The sequence below is a fragment of the Engraulis encrasicolus genome, chromosome 4, assembly GCF_034702125.1.
Source record: "Engraulis encrasicolus isolate BLACKSEA-1 chromosome 4, IST_EnEncr_1.0, whole genome shotgun sequence".
NCBI lineage: Eukaryota > Metazoa > Chordata > Actinopteri > Clupeiformes > Engraulidae > Engraulis > Engraulis encrasicolus.
In genome coordinates this window covers 8424847-8442021 of record NC_085860.1, presented here as the reverse complement: position 1 = coordinate 8442021, position 17175 = coordinate 8424847, and the positions used below count along the sequence as shown (strand labels likewise).

Here is a 17175-nt window from a genome sequence, read left to right as displayed (position 1 = left end):
GCACCGTTCAGCGACCCTATAAGTACACCATTCAGAAGAACTGCACTATCCCTCTGCGCATTCGCACCACACACGTCTGCACATTGTCTACCTGTACAGTTATGCTCAAAATAATAGCAGTGCACTGCCCTTACAAAGGTGAATAAATGTCAAAATTCTTAAATTGTACTTTCAAGAGCAAAAATGCATTTGGGACACTGCACATTCAAAGTAAGAAAATTGGGAAAAGTAATTCAGTTTTATAATATTTCACAGAAAGTCAAGAAATGTAATGAAAAATGTTTAAAAAAAATTGGCAGTGTTGACATCTGTCTATGAAAACTCCAAAAATGTTCTGTACGAACATTAACTTTGCTGAGCATCCTAAATTAATATTTTGTTGCATAACCATGGTTTCTGATAACTGCTTCGCATCTGTGGTGCCCGTGGAATGCCCGATACAAAAATGACAATTTCCCAACATTCCACAAAATAGATGCATCACATTTTGGAAAAATATTTTAAAAACCATTCCCATGCACTTCAAAGCCATTTCCTTTTTAGTATAGGGCAGGGATGGGGAACCTCTGTCCCGATGGACGTTTGCAGCCCTTGAGGTCGTTTATCCGGCCCCCGATATGATTTTAATGTTATGCAGCTTCACATGAAATATGACATATTTTTTAAAGGAATGTTAGAAATTACAAATGCAAATGCAATACAATTAATACAATTATATTCAGGAGAAGATGGGGACTGTTTTAAAGGTGGCTACCTTCAATATAGACCTAAAAGTGCAGATGGAAATCCTGGTTTGTGTTCATAATGCGGCCCTCTGAGGACTTTTACAGCCTTCGGATGAATTTGAAGTGGCCCCTCGAATGAAAAAGGTTCCCCACCCCTGGTATAGGGCAATAGGACTTCTTCCATTATCCTGATGTACTGAAACGTATCCATGATCCCTTGTATGTAATAAATAGGACCAACACCATAGTACAAAAAACCCATCCCCATCACGATACTTGCTCCACCCAATATGATTACATAAGATTGTTCTTTTTGGGTGTAATGGTCACAGACAGTTTGTTGGATGTCATTCAAACAAAGAATTCAAGCCTTAGTACACAGTGAAGACGGTTAGGCATGATGTTGCAAGCATCATGCTATGGGGATGTTTTTATGCACAACAGTCTTGGTCCAATTTACCACATGCTAGGGATCATGGATCAGTTTCAAGACGAACTACAACACACCAGCGTCTGATCAATAGGCCTATCTTTGACAGACGGCCTCAAGCTTTTAATAACAGCGACAGTCTCTTAATGTTTACCTTGATTTGGAAATATATATTTTTTTAAAGGTGTTTTTCAAGTATAGGCTAGTATATGAAGGCGACTTCGGTTTTCATCTCCAGTCGGACTTATGGGGTGGAATCCAATATGTGAACTCCTGTCCTTGGTCTGTGGTTGTGGCCTTGTGTTAAAAGTTTCCCTTCTGTCAGCCTAGCTACAACAACTTTTGGGGGACTATTCTTCATTCACTATCCCGTTTGCAAATGAGAAAATGACATTAGAATTGAGCTTTTGCGACATACTGAAGTACAATTCTGTTTGTTGTCAGTGACGTCATCCCAAGGCTGCAAGGAGGCAAGTGAGCGGGGGAGGATGGGAGCTCGCTTTGCGTCGTGCCCCAACTCCCCTTACCCACTATAAATCGAACACAAACCCATGGCCTCTAGTGCCTTATTGCTTTAATCCACCAAGTAGGTCTGGCTGCAGAATGTAGCGCGATATCCAATCCCACCCATGGGCAACCACTGACCTATCACTGTCGCGGGCGGCCAAGGCAAACAGTTTCATCATGTTGTACGGTTTAACACAGAGCCATACAGAGGGGAGAGTTGCGTGATTGGAGGACCAGGAATTAAATTGCAGCCTCGTCTTTCGAGATCGAGGTCATGCCTAAAGCGGCTGTCTTTCCATAGACTCAACATAGGAACCACCACATTAAAAGACAAAAATAAGGACTAACGAACTATACTGCGGGGTAATCACCACAAATATGTAAACTATCAACTGTCTCAGTAGTGATAATCACAACAGTTTTACCATCTGTGATGTTTATCTGAAGTTATTACTACAAACAGCAAGTCTTGTCCTATTCCCTGCATTGCATAGCATTGCATTTGCTGTGTGCTACGCCCACTTCTAGGCACTAACATTCGCAACGCTTAAGCAGTTCTGAGACTCTAAACAGCTCATTTTGCTAATGCGGAAGTCGGCCCTAGGACACGGTGGAGATTGCCCGACTCTCCCCTCTGTATGGCTCTAGTTTAACATCGTTGAAACTACCATGGGACGTTTATTGACCGATTTAAAGGAGAAGTCCAGTTTTTTGAACATTAAGGCCATTTTCTGAGTGGTCTGCAATGTTTTAGAGTCCCCCTCACCGTTTATTTCATGTTTGCTGCAGTCTCTGTTATTTGGCTGATTTGGATTTGATCTCAACCAGCTTTAGAATGGCCGTCTATGGGCACCTGCAACTCTGTTCTTAAAATCACCTTTAACATTTGTTTTGAAGAATATGCAACTCAGCAAGTGTTCAGCAGTATTCACTGGTGTTCCTTAGCAATTTTTGTAGCGAAATATGGCATCTGTCGTGTTTTATGTGTGTTTTATGTAGCAATTTGTAAATTAAGTTTCACTTTCACTTTCACTTTCTTTCACAAAATGGCAAATAAAAAATGACAGAAGCCATATTTCGCCTTGAAACTTGTTAGGGACTGCTAGTGAACACCCCTAACCACTTTGTGAGCTGTAGACTTTCGAAAACAAATGTTAAAGGTGATTTTAAGAACAGAGTTGCAGGTGCTCATAGACGGCCATTCTAAAGCTGGTTGAGATCAAATCCAAATCAGCCAAATAACAGAGACTGCAGCAAACATGAAATAAACGGTGAGGGGGACTCTAAAACATTGCAGACCACTCAGAAAATGGCCTTAATGTTCAAAAAACTGGACTTCTCCTTTAACTTTTAAGTTATTTGCAATGATGAGTGCGTACAACAGCACACATAGTTTAAATAAAGGGAAACGAATCTGCGATTGTGCTGTTGAGTTTTGCCATAGGCCTACAACGCTGTTAAGATCAAATATGAGAAGTGCTGTGAAAGTGACTTTGTCATGAGCTATTCAATACCAATTAATGCAAGTGAAGGGAAGACTGGGGTCACATTCTTTTAAATCTTTTTTACTTAAAGACCAACTTCCGATAAAAAAAATTAAAAAAAACTCCCCTAGTTACATACACATGCACATACACATACACATAGGCTACACATACACTCTGTTTCCCAATTGAATATATCTGGATATGGACGGGGCCAGTGGTCTGGGGGCGGGATTGGATATTGTGCTACAGTCTGCAGCGAGACCCTACTCCGGGGGTTGGAAACCTATCCCTATGATTCAAATTTTTCCACGACACTATGCACTGGAGACCTCAGAGCACTGTGCACTGACTGTCAGTGCACTGACACAAGTGCGTGGATTGAAACATACGGACAAGGTATGTCTCGAGGGCCCTTGAAGCCATCTTATCTGCCCCCCAGATGTAATTTCAGTGTTATGCAGCTTGTGCATGATATGACTTGTTTTGTAAAGGAATCTTAGAAATTATATTTCCGAGGAGTTTAAAGGTGGTCGCCTTCCATAGAGGCCTAAAGTGCAGGGGGAATTCCTGGTTTGTGTTCATAGTTGCCTACGGCCCTTGGAGGATTTGAATCCACTTTGAATTTGAAGTGGCCTTTTGAATGAAAAAGGTTCAATCCCCACCACTGCCTTACTGAAATACACCAACAGTCGGACCTCACACACTCCCGTGCAGTAGGTGGCGATAATACAAATACAAACTTTACCTCGCCCAACAAAGAAGACGGGGGGTTTCTATTTTTGTTCACTGCCTAGCATTACAGATGTTATGCATCAGGCTAGATTTTTAGACATGTCAAAACAGGGGAACTGTTACAAAAGAGAATGGGAAGCCAAAAGACCATGGATTAGAGCGGCCAGTGATGCCAAGAAAGCGTTTTGCACAATATGTTGTCGAGAAATAACTATTAACCACGGTGGCTGGAATGATTTAACTCGCCATGAAGCGACAGGCATACACAAAAAGGCTGTCCTAGCAAAAAGAATCGTCAAAAAGGGCAGATTCTTCATCACATCCGTCCCTGAAATGGACAACATAGCTGAAAGTGCAGACTGCACAGTTGAATGTAACGGGACTGATGAAGGCTTGTATGTTGCTAAAAAGATGCGCTTGAGCAATAAAACCAAAGCGGAGAAAATCTTGGGACCAAGAAGCGCTGTGGGGGAAGTACCTGAGCTTTCTGCTGCTCATGGTGAGCCTGTTTCATTTTTCACTTAGGAGCATTACTGTAGGCTACACCAAGGAAAATGGCCAACATTTAGGATCGAGTAAGTGCATATAGGAGAGAGTGGGGTAAATTGAGCCACAGGGTAAGATGGGCCACCCCCTTTTTCTCGAAAATTCCGGTACAGTTGAACATGTCACCACATTCTAAGGTGATGGAAATCCTTTTCTGACACTTCACAAGAGAAGCATGTGCCAAATTTGACAAGAGATATTTGAAAACATAATGAAAATGTGTGTGTTTTTTTTAACTCTTTCAGTGAATTCCATTCAAAACAGATGATTTAGAGAAAACAAAAATAGAAAAAATGTTTTGTCACATCACCTCTGAAATGTGACTTAATAAGCTGCTATGTGAGTGATATTTACAGTCTTTTGCACTTTTATAATAATTTTATAACCATTTATTTTCATAATTTTGGGTAAGTTGAGCCACTTATCCTAATGGGATAATAACACCATAATGATAATTGAGCATAACCAATTCTTTCATATCATACCCAGGTGAGTTGAGATGAATGACTTTATGCATGTTTCAGCCAACTCAAACAATAATATTTACTTTTCCCCCCTACATTGCGCTCTACATTATTCGCCATTATATTCAAGTTGTAAGGGCCCGCGAGTCCTTTGGCATACTTCTGTTGTTTAGTTGTTTTATCTCACAGATTCATTAGTTACATTTGTTATAATTAATAAAACTTGTTTTGCTGAGATTTTTTGTTATGGTTCAACTTACCCCACACAGTGGCATGGGGTAAGATGAGCTACCTGAATAAATATTTTCAAAAGGGAATATTATTGTAACCATGAAGGTTTCTCAATTAGTTTTTTTCTCTAATAGTAACAGCAGGACACTTTGAAATTTGGTATGATGTAAAGATTTTAAACAAATACACCTTTATCACGTGGCTGTGACAAAAATGTAAAAAGTGTCTCAACTTATCCCGGTCTGATGTTGAGTATCCTCCAGTCACCTAAATTGAAAGAGACTTTACAGGGTTCTCAGGTGCAAATCAGTGCATCAACACTTGTATTAACCCATTTTGTCCTGGAGACACATAAGCTGCATTCAGGTTCTTGAGATTTGAGCTGTTTTATTAAAATGTGGGTAAGTTAGAGCTGAATGAACACATTCTAAGGTAAAACGAGGGTCCTTTTAAATGTAACTCATTTCATGTTTGTATGTTCTTTGGAGGCTGAGATATTTAGGATTTAATAGCCAGAGGGCATCCTTTCCCAAAAAGGGCTTAGGACAAAATGGTTTAAATCTTTGAAATGTGGAAAAATAAAGTGCAGCCCAACTTAAAGGGACAGTTTGGTCAATTTCAACATGCAGTTGTAATGCTCACACTACCCTGGACTTGTCAGTGCCTGAGATTTTTTTTTCTTCTTCTTCAGCCGTTTCCGAGATCCTGGTCATTGTAATGGGGGCAGCTCTTTGTTTACATTTCAAAAAAACATTTTTATTTATTCCCAAAAACATCCAAAAGGTTATAAAACATCAGCAGACAACTAGCAAATAGCAGTACCTTTTTGGGAAAATATTTGGAGTTGGCCTACGTTTCATTTTTTAAAAATGTAAACAAACGCTGCCCCCATTAGAATTGCTCATATCTCGGAAAGGGCTGAGCCGAAAAATGTGGCATCACCAGGTACTGACAAGTCAAGGGTAGCGTGAGCAATACAACTGCATGTTGAAATTGACCAAACTGTCCCTTTAACTGTTAAAATAGAGTCTGGGTTAGAGTTGTGGAAACACAATGCTCATCATTACCTCAACAATCTCTGGCATACTTGTTGCAGAGCCGGCATCTTCCTTGCGTATGTGGGTCCCACCTCTGAGGCTACTGTCAGCGTCCATTTGGCAAGTGGTCCAGCAGCGCCAAGTCGAGTCCTACAACAGGGTGGAAGAGTTTGTATCTATTGTTTTGGAATTGATCCCTGATCTACTGAGCACTGAGGAAAAGATTGAACTGCTTCTTGGACTGAGAACGAAGGTGAACGAGCACAACAGTGCAGTGAAGCATCATGGTTTTTGTAGTGACATCGAAGTCTGATTATTATTTTATTTTTTTACAGTTAATTTTAGAACTATGTCATGATGATCCATTAGTAACACTTCAGATGATGCAGCCACATCTTCAAAGAGTCTCAAGAATTGCTGAAAGCTTCCTCAGTGATGATGATGATGATGAGGTAAGACCTGGTTATTGAAATTGGCAGTTTATATATGTCATTCATGGTTTCAATTTTGGTGTAGTCAATGTATCATCTCTGTTGTGATGACTGGCTTGTTCTGCTCCGTTTGGGAAGGAGATGGGCAAGACAGTAGATGCTGCTGTGAGGAACTTTGTTGATCTCATCCAGGCCCTTGTGAAGAGCCCTGAGTATAGAAGACATTACTTCCAGGTGAGGATGACAATGTGATATGGTCTGGTACGTGGAAACCGTTTACAGTCGCTCTATTATAACTGTGAGGTATGTCTGTCTCACTATCGCAACATAAAGCCTTTAAAGTGCTTCAAATGTTTGCTGCTCCCTTCCCCCTTAAAACTAGTGAGCCACATGCTGTTCTTTTTTTGTCACCATCATTTTTTGTCACCATTGATATTGCAGCTTGCATGTCCATGGGCATATCACAGTCTACAAGGACATAAATGAACAACAAATGATTTCAACAACAAAATTTTAAATGAATGAAATGCTCGTATTCTATTCATCTTATTCCTCCCCATCAATTTCAACTGCTTGCTAGTTCCGATTAGCCTACTAACAGCCAGAAATAGTAAAAAAAATAACAATAATGATACTGATGTCACCCCCATAATTACTGTGAATAATGATGGATAGAGATGTGATAAACAGCTCAGCTAAATGACAAATGTGGGTTAACTGAGTATCTCAGGGTGAACATGGCATGGTTAGGAGAATTTGTCAGAGAATGCTAAATGCAATTTATGTACAGAAGCAGGAGCAGAAACCATTTTTACCAGCAATAATATATATTTTATACTGTATATATATTTTTGATAGGACAGTCTGAGATGGTGACAGGAAGCAAGTGGGACAGAGAGATGGGGTGGGATCGGGAAGTTACCCCGGCTGGACTCAAACCGGGGTCCCCGTGGGCATGCAAGCCCAAATGTGGGGGGCTTAGCGCGCGGCGCCACAGCGCCCCCCAGCAATAATATTAAACTCTTATGAAAGGGTAATAATATACAAAACATTTAGATCACATCTGCCCTGATGAAGACACTGGTAGGCATGTAGTAAGGATTTAATAAAGGTGTGCCTCAAAGTATTTTTTGTTCTTTATCATATAAATAATGTTAACATGTTCCTCTGTCATTGTCTTAGGACACCTACCCATTGCATTATGGCCAGAGATTTGACACAGCTCTGCAGGCGCTGGTGGAGGCATTCCTGTCCAGATTGGAAAGGTTACTAGCAGTGCCAAGCTTCTATCAGGTAAGCTGTCTGAAATACATCAGTGAAATTTCAACCAAACATACAATCTGCTTTTCTTATCTTTTTCTCTTCTAATTTCTTTGTCCCTGCTGATGCAACATCTTTAACCTGACAGGGGTGCTAGTGAACTGTGTGATGTCAGGGATGGTTGTGGGTAGTCTGTGTATAAAGTACCCACCCTACTGTAGCAAATCCATTAGTTTGTGACCCAGTTATGAGCTGAGCTGACTACTGTACAGTACAAATGCCAGCCCAGTATTCACTATGCCATGGCTGTATTTTTTTAAAATCATCATTCTTTTAAGCTTAACACTTATAGTTAGCAAAACGTAGTGCCTACTCTGCATAGTGGATATTTATTTGACACCAAGTCACACTTAGAGATACAGGATGTCACTCTGAAAGGTTTTTTTTTCTGCAGGTTGCCGCTTGGTTTCATGAAGAGCCTTTGCTCCTGGAGGATTTTCTACAGGTGGTTGAAGACCCAAAGCCCCTTCATGTGTTTTTAGATCACTGCAGACATTTGACACGTCGGAACTCAGGTCAGTTCAGGGCCAAGTGCTGTTGATGATCTACAACAGTGGTTCTCAACCTTTTTTGAACGAACGCCCCCTTGGCCTCATCACAAGTCTGCCAATGCCCCCTTTAGTATTGAAAAATGAAATAGACTAATGGTCGAACGAAACGACTGCTGCCAAAACGCCAAGGGACATATCGACCTGCTCCCGAGGGAGCACTGCCATTTAACATGACTACAAACATTAAAAAAGGCTAGAGAATTCAGGGTTTTTGACCCACTACAGTGTATTTCATGTTCTACTTTCAGAATCCCATGACGGTTCAAAGACATACCGTACTGAATGCCAATGGCAGCACCCTTAGGTTTAATCAGAGTTAAGGAGAATCGATAGAGAGCAGACATGTGTGGCTTAAAATTAGAATATGTTATTATGTATCAATCTATTATGATGAATCCTTCAATCAATTTTTATGTATTGTCCTAGGGCCCTCATCACCACCCATGGGTAACACTATTCTATCCACACTATCTGACTCTCCTGATGTGCAAAAAGTCCTTAATGCTTGTGAACAAGAGGAGAAATGCTTGCCATTGCTTCATGAACCCCAAAGATCCCAGAATGAGTCAGACTCACATGGTGACTCAAACGACTGGCGTGGAGGTGGCGATGAAGGAGACTCACAGATCGACTCTGATGAAGCACAGAATGACACCAATCAACACGACAAATATAATGACCCAGAACAGAGCAGCCAAACATCATTCAGTGAAACAGAAGTGAATGAGACCAATACATTAAATGGTGAGTCTTTCTTTTGTAAAGATCTTGTTATACTCACCGCATCTTTCTTGAGTGTACAATTTTGATATCACCACACACATTATGCTGATGGCATGTGGTATTTGTATGCATTAAAAAAGAAGTGATTGAAGTACGTGCATGCACAGGAAAATACATGATACAAATGCATGGTATATCTACTGACATCATTATGGTGTCACTTTGTCGTGACACCAGACAGGACAGACAGCTACTATTAAAATGCTTTCTGGGTATTTTCCTGTAATTCTGTATTTACAGTATCAACTCTAACAGATTTATGATTCATCATGCTCTGCAGCCTGCAAGACTGCCGGTGAGAAAATTGTAAATATCAAGAGCGAGGGGGAGGACCCACCATCTACAGGAGAAGAGAATGTAGTATCCCCCGAAGTGCAAGGCAGCTTACACAAGGTGGCTGTCTGCCCAGCAAAAATGGATTATGGTGCGTTAAGGTGCACTGAATGTGGCAAAGCCTACTTGTATGCACAGTGTCTAAACAAACACATGAAAACTCATAAAAAACTGAGTGCTGGGGAGATTGCTGTAAATAACAAGAATGAGGAAAAGGGTCTAGCTTCCTCAGAAAAAGGAGATGGATTATCCCCCAGCACAGAAGGCAGCTTGTACAAGGTGGGTAGTTGTTCAGACAGGACAGACGATGGGCCAATATGGTGCACTGAATGTGGCAAAGTCTGCGTGTGTGAGGATAGTCTGAACAGACACAAGAAGACCCATACAAAACGGAGTGCTGATGAGACGACTGCAAAAAAGAAGAATGAGTCGAGAGACCCACCAGCGACAGGAGAAGATGACGGATCTCCTCCCACTGTACAGCAAGAGGTGACTGGCCACCCAAATCAAACAGATGACGGCAAATTAAGGTGCGACGAATGTGGAAAAGTCTACTTGTATGCACGCTGCCTGAATAAACACAAGAAAATCCATACGAAACAGAGCAATGCATCACAAAACTGTGGAACTGAGCAAGATGATGCAGCGACATGTTCGCCACCACAGTATGCATGTTCCAAATGTGACAAAGTCTTCAGGCACAAAAATTGCCTTAAAACTCATCAGGCAATTCACACAGGGGAGAGACCTCATCTATGTTCTTACTGTGGCAAGACATTTAAACTAAAAGGTACTTTACAAGAGCACACAAGAATCCACACAGGGCAGCGCCCATATGAGTGTTCAATATGTGGAAAGCGGTTCGCCCAGCATTCAAATCTGGTCAGTCATAAGCGATTACACACGGGTGAAAAACCCTACTTGTGTTCTTTCTGCGGTAAAGCTTTTCCCACTTCAGGAGCATGTTTGATTCACACAAGGACTCATACTGGAGAACGTCCATACAAATGTGAATTTTGTGACAAGACTTTCACAATGTCATGCCGTCTGGTTGCACACAGGAGAAGCCACACAAAGGAGAAACCTTACCCCTGCACTTTGTGTTCAAAACGGTTTCGCCAGCAAGTTCAGTTAAAGAGACATATGCGGACACACACAGGGGAGAAACCGTATGAGTGCTTGGTGTGTGGAAAGAAGTTTTCAGTGCGATTCAATATGAAAATTCATCAACGTGTTCATAATACATAGTGGATGATATAAATAATAGGGCTGCACGATTATGGAAAAAATTACAATCATGATTATTTGGATCAGTATTGTATACGTGAAGAAACACTTGTCTTATTATTTCAAGTAGTACTTGTGTGACGGAGGTCATCTTGCACCTGTTCACCCCCCTCGGGGATCGAACGTGCGACCTCGTCAACTACAACGGTTCGGCAATGGGAGACACAGTACGATACCGCTGGGCCAAGAGACTAGTCTCTCGGCCCAACGGCACGAGACTGTATGAAGCTATCGGAGGGAGGTTTACCAACGTTCCACGCCAACTCTGTGCTAGTTAGCCTCCGTTACACTTGTAAGCCCACGGCAAGCGCAAGTGAACGGCTTTTTGTAGCCCGTCACTAAAACAGTATTATTCTCAGCCCTCAAATCACCAGAAGCAAATTAATTCACTATGGTAGACTGTCAATATGGCCTACAGACGAACCTACAGATTTTTGGCCAGAAACAACAGCTTCAACATTTTCTGGCTTCAAGGACACCAGAGGGTACCGTAGGTCAATATGTTGCCCCCGGTACAATTGTGATTAAATCACAATTTTATTTTTTTTATATTGTTGCGGCCAAAATCTAGATTTTTGATTAATTGTGCAGCCCTAATAGATAATGTACATACTAGTATCTGGATCTGAACAGCAAATGGTAAGGTGATTTCTTCTTAACAGTTTTGTACTTTGCATTACTTTCATGCATCGTAAGCACTTACTATTGTTTCTTAGTCTGAGCAAACTCACAAATAATAATACGAGAACATCATCTAGAGACGACTGCATCAGTGTGTTTAGGAAGTCCACTTTTGGACAAAGTGCCTTCTCAGTAAAAACATCAGGGCTATGGAATAGTATTCCTGTAAATATCAGGCAAAGCAACACACTTAGTAGTTTTAAATCAGGTCTTAAGAAATGTCTAAAAGCGGGGCAGCACCGTGGGCATTTTTAGTCATTGATCTTGTGTTTTGTTTACTTTATCATTTGTAGGTTTTTTTGTTTCTTTAGTTTATCTTTTTAATGATGTTTGCTTGGCCATATAGTATCATGTAGGCATATTTGCAAATAGTGCACCCATTGTACTGTTGTCAATTTTTTGTATTATTATTACTGTCTTGGGACTACAGATGAAAATTAGATTCATGGCTATAATCTGGCTCAATTGTATGTTGTGCACTGTCCCTGTCAAATAAACAATAAATGAATGAAGAAGCAAACAAGTAAATAAATAATATGATAATATAGATCATGTTGTAATGAGATGTGTTTGATTTTGGTATATGTACATTATCTCAGGTGACATAGCCTATTAAAGAATCACATTTAAATTAAAATTTGAGCAAAACAGAAAAAAAAAATCCTGGCACAACATCCTATCTTCCAGAGAACCTATAACCAATGAGAAGGGTCAGTAAGTTGTCTGGGTGGTACTACAGGTAGCTGGCGATCACGGAGAAGTGGAAAATTAATGGGCTTCATTGGAGCTGACAAAAATCTACAATATTTTTTAATAATACAATTGTTTTGTGACTGCCTGCAGATTAGTTTCCGTGATGAAATCCATATACATTAGCGGAATGCCTGGCAGTACAGGTGAAAAAATTCTAGTAAATGCAAAACCAGAGCTGTGTGTATCACACTTTCTCTGCTAGCTTCTTGATGTGCTGGTAGGTGGTGGTCAGTGATGGGAGAGTGTATAGAGTTTTGCCTTGCTTTCAGTAGAAATGTAATGCATTGCAATGCATCGTAGAATCAAACTGAATCGAATCGCTACCTCCTGAATCGTAATCGAATCGTAAGGGTAGTGCATAAGCACACCACTAATATATTTTATTTTTTATATTCTCAATTTTATTAATTGTTTAAATTTAATTTAAAAGTGCACTGTGTAGGATGGTGGCCAGAGTATGCATTGCAACTATGCTGCTCATTGAAACTGTGCTGCCTATTACCAAATGTTCATGAATATTTACTAAATAAATAATAAACTAATATTTACTAGTATGACCAAAGTATAGTTTATAATTTTGCAGTTAAAAATGTCTTATTTCTGGAAATTCAAAATGGCGGACATGGAGAAGATCCACCTTTTCATGCATGAAAGGTGCAATTTTTCCAATCTCTCATAATGAATATAGCTTACATAGAATTTGTTGGTGGTATTACACAGAGCACCTTTATGGCTCCCATTGTGGGTGTTCCCGTCGTTCACTTCAAAGACCTGGCTGTGTTTGCTGCACTTCTACCACCTTCTCTGCATTTGTGCTTCCCACCACTGAGGCTGCTTTCAGGGTCCATGTGGCAACAGGCAACGCACAGTCAAGTGGAAAAAAAACAAAACAAAGGTGGAGGAGTTGGTTTCTGTCATTTGGAGTTGGTCCCCAGCCTACTGAGCACCGAGCCTATCATAGACGTGCAGTGAAACTGTTGTTAAGTAGGCCTATTGCTTGTGCCTTGCAACCATCTGTCTTTGTTTCCAAACATGAAGGTTATTTTAAGAGTTATACAATGATGACCCATCAGCAACAGTCCAGATGATCCAACCACATTTGAAAAGACTTGACAGGATTGCTGAAGTGATGGGGTAACTTGAAATTATAATAATTGTATTTGTATAGCACTGTATCATACAAGGCATGCAACTCAAAGTCCTTAACAAATGGGAGAAAACATCATTGTTAGAGATGGATTTAAAAGGAGAGGAAGTGAGGAGAGGCAGAAATAGCAGGAAGGCAGAGGAAGAAGAGATAGAAAGAGATTGTAGAGTCATAAGGTCAACGTAGGTAAGGACCAGGATTCTTAGAGGTGTAAGGTCCATAGTGGCTGGGTCTAGCATAAGTCATAGTCACACTGAAATTGGGCGCTCAGATGCGGCCCCTGGTGGCATCAGGGGTGAGGAAAAACTCCCTTTCGCTTGATACATAGTTTGTAGGGGGGAAAAGGTCAGTGAGGTCTGAGAAAAAAAAACCTATAGCCAGGAAGAAACCTCAGGCAGAGACCAGCGGCCACCTAAGGGAGCCCCCTGCCAGGGCTGGTTGTGAACAGTAAGGACGCTGCGGCAACTGGGACACTGTGACGCCTTGGCAGCTAGGAGTTGGCAAGGATGAAAAGGTGGGTCTTCAGCTGCTTCTTGAAGGAGTCGACGGAGCTGGCTGATCGGATCTCGATGGGGAGGGCGTTCCATCTCTTGGGCGCATAGCAAACGAACGCGGCGTCGCCAATCTTCTTTTGCGGGGGGTGGGAGTCCTTAGCAGCTTGGCATCAGTGGACCTGAGAGCTCGAGCAGGGGCATAAAAAGAGAGCATGTCAGAGATATAACTAGGGGCAAGTCCATTTAAAACTTTAAATACTGTCAGCAGAATCTTAAAGTCAACTCTGTATGAGATTGAATATGGTCTATCAAACAACAGTGCTTAAACGCACTGTACTCATTCATTATCTCTTTGCTGTCAGACAGAAACCTTGCATCTCCACTTTTAATAGTTTTTTTTTTTTACTTATTTCTCTATAAAATCACAGTTTTCTGAATAAATAATAGGCCTAATATCAACATCAAAATTGATTATTAAATAATTTATCATACACACACACTCATAGACAGACCAGTAGAACGGGTTTATCTTCTATAATGAAAAAAGAACAACTATGAAATATATATTTGTTAAAAGCATAGATAACAATATTGCAGCTTGATAGCAGAGATTTGTGATCTTACCCAGTTCCCTCAACATGTCTACATAAAACATCATGAAATGTCCTACACCAGAGGGTGGATGTGTAGTCGTATGTGCCTCAAATGGGTGGTGTCTTTTGTTTGTTTCTTTCTTACTTTCACCAGCAGAGGGAGACTTTTACTTGCTCTTCAGTTTTTCATGCCTGTCTTGATCTGACACACAAGTGCTGGGTCCCAGATGTTGCACTTGTGCACTTCGAGCACTATGTTTCTGTGCGCAATTAATATGCCATACGCACTGAAACAGTGCCTGAGGTGCACAAGTGCACCATTTGAGACAGGAAATGTGTCTGATGTGCGTGTGTGTATATATACACATACAAACACACAAGTAATGTATTAATTGTTAGAATTTACAACACATTTTATCATTTTGTCACCATGTTCTCAAACTGTCATCAATTCTGGTCCATGTACTGTTGACCTTGTGAATCATGGACTTGTCTTTGCATTTCAGTATTAACCCATTGTGTCCTAGAGCGACATATACGCTGCATTCAAATTCAAAGATTTGAGCTGTTTTATTAAAGATGCTGGTATGTTATAGCTGAATGAACACTATACTAGAGCAAAATGAAGGTTCTAGATTTTAAATGTAACTTATTTCATGTTTGAATGTGCTTCGTAGGCTGAGATATTTAGGATTTGATAGGCAGAGGGAACCCATACCCAAAAAGGGCTTAGGACAAAATGGGTTAATTTTCAATGGCCATTGTGTGACTGATGCAAGTTTAATCGTGTACACATTAGCCAACAGTTTGAGAAGGGGCAGTGACAAAACTATGTCTGAATTCATTAAAAGGAAAAGTAAACACCTTAAGTGTGTAGGCTACACATAGAGGTAGAACATTAGACTACTAGAGGCTGGGGTGATGGTTGGCGGGTGCGCACCGATGCGTAGCACCATCATAAAATTTACCGCTGGTCTGCATAGGTTTAATGCTGCCCAAAAAAAAACACATTTGAATAAAGTAAGGTCTGCTATTTGAGTAGAAAACACATTCAACTACACTATGCCATATGAGACCTCATAGTGTCCTATGAAGAGATACCCAAAATAGTCATGCAGTGATATAGATCTGTAGTGCGCATGTTTATTTTGTTTATTGTTTGTTTGCTGGGGGGGAAACCTACCCCTACCCCTGACTAGAGGCGACACGGCAATTCACAACAACACTGGTAAAACGGCAAGCGCAACCTCCATCTTCTGTAGGGAGACCTGTGCTCTTCAGTCAATGCAAATCAATGGAAAGCTAAATATCTACCTAAAGATTTATTTTAGCGACTCATATCATTTAAGTCTGTTCAAATTGGCAGGAAGATATTTAGCAGCACATTTAAACTATTGAGTCGATGGAAATGTTAACCTTACAGTAGTAAACCATATTTGGACAGAGGTGAGCCCCTTCTCCATTCATTTACTACCATATTCCATTTGCCACCACTAGTCTAATGTTCTGAATGTTTTACTGCTATGTCTATTAAGTCCTATAAAAAGTCTACACACCACTATTCAAATGCCAGGTTTACAGGTATGTGATATAAAAAAAATGTCAGACAAATAATTTCACATTTTCCCCCACATTTAATATGAACTATAACCTGTACAATGCAATTGAAACATGAACTCAAAGCATTAAAGGGGAAAAAATAGAAAATAAAAAAAACTTAGATGATGGTATACATACAGTATGCACACCCTTAAACTAATACATTATTGCAGCACCTTTAGCTTTTATTACAGCACTCAGACTTCTTGACTGGAAGTCTATCATTGTGGCACAGATTTTGAGTACATCGCCTGTGCACAGTCCTCCTCAGATCACCCAACACATGTTCGATATACAGGTCTGAACTCTGGCCCATTCGGTAAAGCCATTCTTTTGTTGATTTAGGCGTGTGCTTAGAGGTTGTTTTTTTTTAAAGATTAAGTTCCTCTGCATCCTCAACTTTCAAGCAGGGGGCCGAAGGTTTTGTGGCAACACTGACTGGAATTTGGAGCTGTTCATAATTCCCTCCTCTTTGACCAAGGCCCCAGTTCCAGCTGAAGAAAAACAGCCCAAGTGTGATGCTGCAACCACCGTACTTCACTGTCATTTAGGTGATGTTTTGTGCCAGACACACCTATCCCATCAACACATACACATGTACAGACGAATTCCTAGAAGGAACGAAGAGTAGTGAAATGGTACAAAGAAATCTGTCTGGGTCATTCTTACAGTATTTCCAAGATAAATGACAGTATGACAATAGACAAACAAAAACAGCACCTAATAGTCCAAAATACTTGAAACTTTCATTTATTGAGCGTTGAACATTGGCAAGTGTGTTCATGGATGTGCTCACAAATAAAAAACAAAAACAAAATTAAAAAACACATTCCTTTATACCATTGATACCTCAAACACAGGCTAAATGTCTAAGCCATTTTTTTGGGCAAAGTACTCTGTATTAATTGTATTTAAAAGCTAAGACCCTCATATTGCATTGGAACATGTTAATTCATTTTTAAGTCTCAATTTCGTGAGCCTAAAGCTGCATCATGCATTGCAGCATCCGGCATTAGTGGGTTAAAGGGTAACTTTAAGCACGTT

At 40.5% G+C, this 17175-nt stretch overlaps 1 protein-coding gene across 2 annotated transcripts; it reads left to right on the top strand.

The window, feature by feature from the left end:
• Nucleotides 1-3950: 3950 nt before the first annotated feature.
• On the top strand, nt 3951-12139 carry LOC134446675 (zinc finger protein 599-like). 2 transcript variants are annotated; one of them, XM_063195985.1, is made up of 8 exons: nt 3951-4380; nt 6219-6412; nt 6495-6611; nt 6729-6824; nt 7773-7883; nt 8305-8425; nt 8888-9205; nt 9525-12139. In XM_063195985.1, exons 1-8 carry the CDS (start codon nt 3957-3959, stop codon nt 10823-10825), a joined length of 2682 nt encoding a protein of 893 aa, XP_063052055.1. In that variant the 5' UTR covers nt 3951-3956; the 3' UTR covers nt 10826-12139. The 2 variants fall into 2 exon arrangements, with proteins under 2 accessions (XP_063052055.1, XP_063052056.1); XM_063195986.1 differs by having other exon boundaries at nt 9485-9595.
• Nucleotides 12140-17175: the final 5036 nt, after the last annotated feature.

What these genes read in the sequence shown, in the direction of transcription:
- LOC134446675 (XM_063195985.1), top strand. Translation starts at nt 3,957, where the DNA reads ATGCATCAGGCTAGATTTTTAGACATGTCAAAACAGGGGAACTGTTAC. An exon ending in TTCTTGGACTGAGAACGAAG is followed by an intron (nt 6,413 to 6,494) that starts GTGAACGAGCAC and finishes ATTTTTTTACAG; the next exon opens with TTAATTTTAGAACTATGTCA. An exon ending in TGAGACCAATACATTAAATG is followed by an intron (nt 9,206 to 9,524) that starts GTGAGTCTTTCT and finishes CATGCTCTGCAG; the next exon opens with CCTGCAAGACTGCCGGTGAG.